Below are 6975 nucleotides of genomic sequence, written 5' to 3' on the forward strand. Positions count from 1 at the left end.
ACTTCTGTTTGCACAAAACTTTTCTCGAAGAAGCTGAGAGCTCTGGGAAACTGCATCCTGTTTGGAAAGCTCAGAAGTTGACGGGGTCCAGAAAAATAATTGAAGAACCTTTTTATTAAGGCAGATTATGATTTTTTCATTAAGTCATTGTTCGTTGCCAAGACTTGGCATCAGTTTCTGTTCTTTCCCTCATAATACTACATAGCCATAATAAACTTGATCCATTACTTTGTCCCTTGTTAGAAGCTAAGGATGCTTATGCCAGTACTTGCTTTCAAGTTTGCAGAGAACCGAAACTGATTCCATTAGTATGGGATTCACAACATCTGTGAACTTCTTCCAACTTAGATAATGCTAAACTTTACCAGTATAGTCAGAAAAATGATTGGTGGGGTTTTTTTTCCCCCTTCTCAAATCACTCCAGGTATCTGACTACTCTCCAGATGAAGCTACAAAAATTCAAGTGTGCTTGAAGATAAAGCTATTTTATGTCAGCCAGCTACTATATTTTAGAACTAACAGGATTTCCTATTCTCCAGTGAGTCTTTTGATACCGCAGCCCAGATCTTCAGCTAATGCTAACTGTATAGCTCTGTTAGAGCAACTGGACTTATTCTAATCTGCACCAGAGACAACCTATCCATACAAACCTAGGAACATGCAAAGAAAATACATCGTTCTCAAAACTGTAACTTAAAAATTTACCTTTTTCAGTCTCTTGCAGAGACATCGGAGTTTAACCTTCTGGCTGCAGTTCAGAGGACAGCTACCTGAATGGCAGATCTCTTTACACCGGTGACCACAGGGCAACTAAAAAGAACAAGAAATACAAACAAAACATCCACACCAAGAAATGATCATAAAATTACAAAGAATCTATGAACTGGATTTATTTCAGACATAGCAGCTTAAAAAAAAAAAAAAACACTCATTCAGCTTATCAGTCTTTCCACTCATGAAATAGTTGATTTTTTTTTTTCCAAATATTTACTTGTTATTTATTGTATTTCAGTTCCTGCAGAAAGATTTCTCTTATTGGTACAGCTTGATTAAAAACCAATTACTCCTTTCAAATATTTCAAGAGTAGTCATCTATACAACAATTACCCTAGCTACCTGTACTTCAGGGGAACACAAGCAGATAAGGTAAAAGGAAAACGAAAACTGAAATTAAGTGTACTATAGCAACTTGTAGGTCAGAGTCAACAAAGGAGGGAAGAATCAGAAGGAAAAAGTACCACAAAAGAAAATTTTGTATGCAATACATCTTCTAACTATGCAAAAGACAACTATAAGCCACCAATGTTCTTATGTCAGAAATAATTTCACAATATCCAAAATTTCAGAATTTGGCAGGTTATTCCCTTTCTGACATCTGTGAGATAGAAACTTTTTTTACTGCTGGAGCAATTTTTAACATTAAAAGATCATCATTCAACTACTGTGTTAAGAACTGAGATACTAATTTAAATATGCTGTTACAAATATAGCAGTGCTCTCAGTATTATGTTAGATAATCACAAGAAAGGAAGCAAATTTTTTCATTTACTGTTTAAGAGTTTGATTCAAAATATACCTTGCCATAACACATGCCCATAAGAAATCTTCACAATAATGACTTTTCATTTTCAATTACATAACACAGTACTGTTAATAACTGAAGGTGGAAACTCACATAAGACATCTAATTCATTTGTTTATGGAGGCAGCTTTAAATCCCCAAAATATTTAAAATGGCATTGGACAGTGTTCTTTATTAAAGGTGAAATTTCACCTCTTCACTGTAATGAAGGGATTAACACAACTTGGAAAATGCTGTAAGTGATAAAATTTTAAGATAAATTTTTTCACATTTATCAAAAATTGAAAATGTATACATACAACATCACATCACCCACAAGAGTGAGAATACCAGATAAGATGTAAAACCCAGGTGCATACACTTCTTGTCGATTAGTAAATCTGGATTCTCAGAAGTCCATTGGAACTGGCTCAAGATCTGAGCCAGTAACATGAAACACATACTTAAACAGAATGCAAAACTTTCCAAATAAGAATGATAGATCAGACATAAGTATTTTCATGTCTATACCGGTCACAACAGATACTGTGCAGTTTAGGCTCATTTTTTTAGTTACAAGTTTCAGCACATTTCACTCAGGACTAAACCTCTAAGTCACCATGTTCAGTCCTGAAGTCTAGGGCAGGCAGGCACCTCCTATGATCACTCTAGGACTGGGCGAAGTCTTACCATGAAAAGTTTCCCTTTCAGCCTCCTTTCTACTGTTTCACTAAGGACTCCATTACAGGAGCTTACTACAAGATGCAAGAGCTTATTTTTATTTCCTCTACTTTAGCCAGTCTAAACTCCTTAGTACTTATCGTCATATTGAACTATTTCCCTACTGTCCTTCGATAAAAGGCTCTTTATTCCCATCTTATTCCTTCCATTGAATTTCAATCAGCTTGTATCAATTGTAGCCTGAACTGCTTGTAGTATTCCAAATGACATCTCACAGGAAGGACTTTGTACAATGCCTTAATCACACCTTATTCTTAATAGAGCATCCTCCCCAATACATCTTTAGATTTCATTTGCATTTCTCTCTAGCTAATCATGTGGTGACAATAAGGATTTCTGCTGTTTCCTGGGAGCTTGCTATTAGCCTTCATCTTATTGTTCTCCCTGTATCTAGTAACACAGCTCAAATACATGTGTTCTGCAGATGCATTTCCTCAGTTGTCATATACTGACAACACTCCACAAATTTTCATTCGAAAATTCCAATGTTTTTTTTTTTGTGCCAAAGTCATTATCGAACACAATGCAAGGTCAGGCATCAATTCAGTTCTTGTGAAAACGTCCTTATTGTTAGCATCTCTTGCTGCAACTTTTAATTTAGGTTTGTCGTTGTGTTAGAGGGCTTTGGAGTTTTTTTAAAAAAAATAATAGAACATGAGCAGTTGTTTCCTTTAGGCCACCTTCATCTTCATATAAACCCTCTTCTGTTTCTGAACAAGATAATTCACTAAGTGGTATTGACTCAGTAGCTCTGTTGAAGCCTTATGTAGCAGATCTCATTTATTTGCTTCATATGGAGGGGGAAAAAAAAAAAAAGAAAAAAACTGGTCATCTTATCAAAGAAGGAATTTAGGATTGTTCAGGAACAACTGATCGTCAGCAAATCTATCTTGCATTTTGCCTGATTTTGAGAAGATGAGGGGAGAAATTTGTCTTTAAGCCTTGTCTGCCACTGAGGTCAGACTACCAGGAAGAACCTGGAGTCCAACAGCTGAGTCTGCTCACTGATGACCACAGTCTTTGCAAAACCATTTTGCTGCTGCACGGCCTCTGTGCAGGAAGGGGGCTTTCTCCTGGCTCTCTACCCAAGAGAATCACACACAATAACACAAGCTAGTCTCACCTGCAAGTCACCTCACGCTGGCCAGAACAATCTGTGGATAGAATCTTATTTCAGCCATATTTCAGGCAAAAATTCCAGTTTACTCTTTCATGCTAATTAGACACATTCCCATTAACAGTGTCAAAGCTCAAACAAAAAGTCTATAACTGATATGTCAGAGCTGAGAATAAAAGATGGTATCCCTCACCTCAACCTCTAGGTGCTACCGCAATAAAATTCTTACATTCAAGCAAAATTTGCATAGCACAGATTAAGTTTAATCCAGTGCTACACATTTAGTTCTCTGCATAGTTCACATCCACAGGGATGCAGGACAAGAATGAAGCTGGCAGAATGACTTCCTTTTTACTCCCTCCAATATAAAACCAGCATTTAAAAAAAAAAATAAATCAAGAGGACTAGTGAAATGAGTAACAAAACAACACTTCTCCATGATCTTAGGAAACAAAAGCAATCTTATCACTGATTCTGCCGGATAATAATGAAGGGGGAAAGGATTGTTTTGTTTTTAAGTGTCCATACTGAGCTATTTGGTGCTAAAACAGGAGGTGAATGCCCCTTTAGATCTTTTTCACTATACAAGATCTCCTATCATTAGCTTGTGAACTAAAGGCCAAAATGAACAGGCTTTGTTTGACATGGCAAGGCCCTTGGGGAAAAAAAAAAAAAAAAAAAAAAAAAAGGTATTTAATCCACAGAGCTGAAAACAAAACAAAACAAAATCCTGCAAGTATTTTCCCCTTAGGCAATGCATTTACATCTTAGCATTATGTGTGATGATGCTAAAACCCACCAACATTTATGAAGGCTTAACTGATCTCCACCAGAAAGTAATAAACACAACCTGTTAATATACACCTGATAATAAAGAAATAACCTGTTAATAAAGAAAACAACACTTTTGAGCAGCAATCCCAAAACTTAAGTAACTAAAAGAAAAGTTTATCCCTTCCAAACAAATGGGAAGACACTTGAGTTTAAAGGCTGACCCTGCTTCCAGAGATCTTAGAAAAACCTCCACTGATTAAGCCAGAGGTTGAGGAAAAACCTCTCATTATGGACCAAAGCCGTGTATTTGCATTTTAAATTTAAATTTTTGCAACCCACATACATTTTGGAGATGTGTTTACAGAATTTAATTACACATTCTGGAAATAAAGCTTACGTAATTTATTTTTAAAAAAAGATTGCATACTCTTAAAATCTATGACATCATCTCTACTGCACTATCATGTTAAAATAAATTTATCACAATGGGGTCCCATACTTCACATCAAGACAGTAGCTGAGTGCACAGTAGAAGTACAAAGTATGGTTGGTTATTTTGTCAAAAAAAATACCAATTACACAGAATAGTGTTAAACAGATCCAGAAATACTGACATGAATACATAAACGATGAAAACTGATAGACTGTTAAAACTTCTATGTAAAAGTTGTCCCAAAACATCTGCAAACATGATCATGAGAATTTAATCACCCTGATTAAAACAAAGAAGCTAAATTTCCTTCAACAGGATGTTTCATCATTGCTACCAAACAAGAAGAAGAGCTTTTTAATTAAAGCATCTCATCTAACAGATGTGGCAATATCAAAGACTTTGCTTCTCCCTAAAGCAGAAAGGAAATGTGAGCTGTACTGTATAATACTGGAAGTAATTTTTATAGTTTTGTACTGCCATAGCCAAAACAAAACCATGAAACCTTTCAGGACTCAAGTTCCTGCTTTATTTTTTCAAGGCATCAGACAATATAATTGATTTTCATAATCACTGTATGCACAATGCTACCTGCAATTCAAACATGGCAGTAAACTGTCTACCACAATTTCCATTAATCAAGAAGAAAAAAATGTCATAACTAAGACTTCACTAAAGTACTGTATTCTACTGAACCTAAGTTGCACTATGCTCAGCTTGGTGGAGTGACAGTCCACACTGATTCCTAGCAAACAGCTCTGCTAATGACCCCAGGTCAGCTTCTGACATAGAATAAGAAAACCTTCATTAAACACTAATTTTAAATTTAGTTAAGGTTGTCAGAACTACACACAAAGCATTTCCAATTTAGTTTTGGGCAGATATACTTCCTTTGTAAACTTTAAATGTTCTTAATTTGGTAGCCTCATCCATCTCATTTTTCAGCCCAGATGTTTCCAAGTTCCTGTCGTGAGGTCCCCTCAATGGGCTTAAACTGTATTTGCTGGGGAAGGGTGGTGGTAGTGGCAGGGTGATGGTCTGTTAAGACTGCTCCTTCAAATTGTGTTTATCAATGATTCCTTTGAAAGAGAACTATCAGTACAATTTATGTTATGATACAGCTAGCTAATTTTCCCAAAGTTGCAGACAATACTATGTGCTTAGAAGCCAGAAAACATATTCTCAGTACTGTTCAATATTCAGAGAAACAGAGACAAAAAAATGGTAAAAAACCCATACAGTACATATGAAGTTACCAAAATAGGATCTGAAGAAAGCAGGATGAACTGTAACAAAGACATCAACTACCTGAAGCAAAACCATACTAATAATTTCATGTTTAATGAAAGCCAGTAAGAACTACAGCTAGAATCAGAGGAAGGAAAGAACATGCATTTTTTATATCTTCAATTACACTAAAAAAATTCTCTGGATAGCAGAAACTGCATAAAACCTTATTTTTCAAGGTATCTATAGGGATAAGAATTTGAGAGTCAAATAAAAGCTGAATAAAATGGAAGTGGACTCTGTTGTCCTAAGCTTTCTGCCACATCTCACTGAATTAAGTAAAAAATGGCACCACCTGTGGAACAGAGCAATTCTGAAGTACAAGCTAGAGTTCAGGACCACTGCTAGATGGATTTTAAATCCCAGACTGAGTCTTGGGAATATGTCCAGAAAAATCACAACAGTTACATTAATCAAAGTCAAAGATGAGATATGGAAAAAGAAAAAATCTCTGAAGAGGAGCTGAAATACAGGAACACATAGTTCACGTTAAGAGATTATAAGCACTCTTCAAAATAAAGAGGAGTTAGTCTTAGAGCAAATGGAACCAAAGTAACAGAGAGAAATGAAAGGACAAAATTAAGAGGTAAATGGACAGTGAAATAATATCCAAGAGTGTTCCCCCGCCAGGAAGAGAGCTTTCAGACATCCAGATGAGAAAACTGGGACAGGCACATTCATTTACAGAAAAAAGGCATCAGAAAGGCATCTACAAGGGCAAAAGGCAGAAGACAGAAGTAGGTGCACAGCACTGAGCACAGCCTTCCTGGTAGGCCTAACAGTCTCGCCTGAAAAACAGAGGAGGAAACACTGCAGGGAAAAAAAGCAGGAATCCTGTAAATTTTTGCATTTACTCAAAACTAAAAAAGTTTTCTAATAAAGCAAAGAATTCAAACTTGATGCTCCCAACACAGGAAAATAATGAAACAAAAGAAAGTTTTGAACCTATGCTTATTAGGTTGAGGCAGAATTTACAACTCTGAGAGATGAGGTAAGAAGACAGAAGTCTCTGACTAGAGGACATCACAGGTAAACCAGCTTAAGGGAACTGAGTGGAATCAGGGA

The 6975-nt window shown here is 36.1% G+C and overlaps 1 protein-coding gene across 1 annotated transcript in view; it reads right to left on the reverse strand.

Moving 5' to 3' along the window:
• NFXL1 (nuclear transcription factor, X-box binding-like 1) overlaps positions 1-6975 on the reverse strand; it is a 43127-nt gene that overhangs the window by 10410 nt on the left and 25742 nt on the right. Inside the window, exon 19 of the mRNA XM_008935901.1 lies at positions 706-810. Coding sequence (XP_008934149.1) covers positions 706-810 — 105 coding nt within the window. The remainder of the gene's footprint in view (positions 1-705; positions 811-6975) is intronic.

The sequence above is a fragment of the Merops nubicus genome, unplaced genomic scaffold, assembly GCF_000691845.1.
Source record: "Merops nubicus isolate BGI_N331 unplaced genomic scaffold, ASM69184v1 scaffold33632, whole genome shotgun sequence".
NCBI lineage: Eukaryota > Metazoa > Chordata > Aves > Coraciiformes > Meropidae > Merops > Merops nubicus.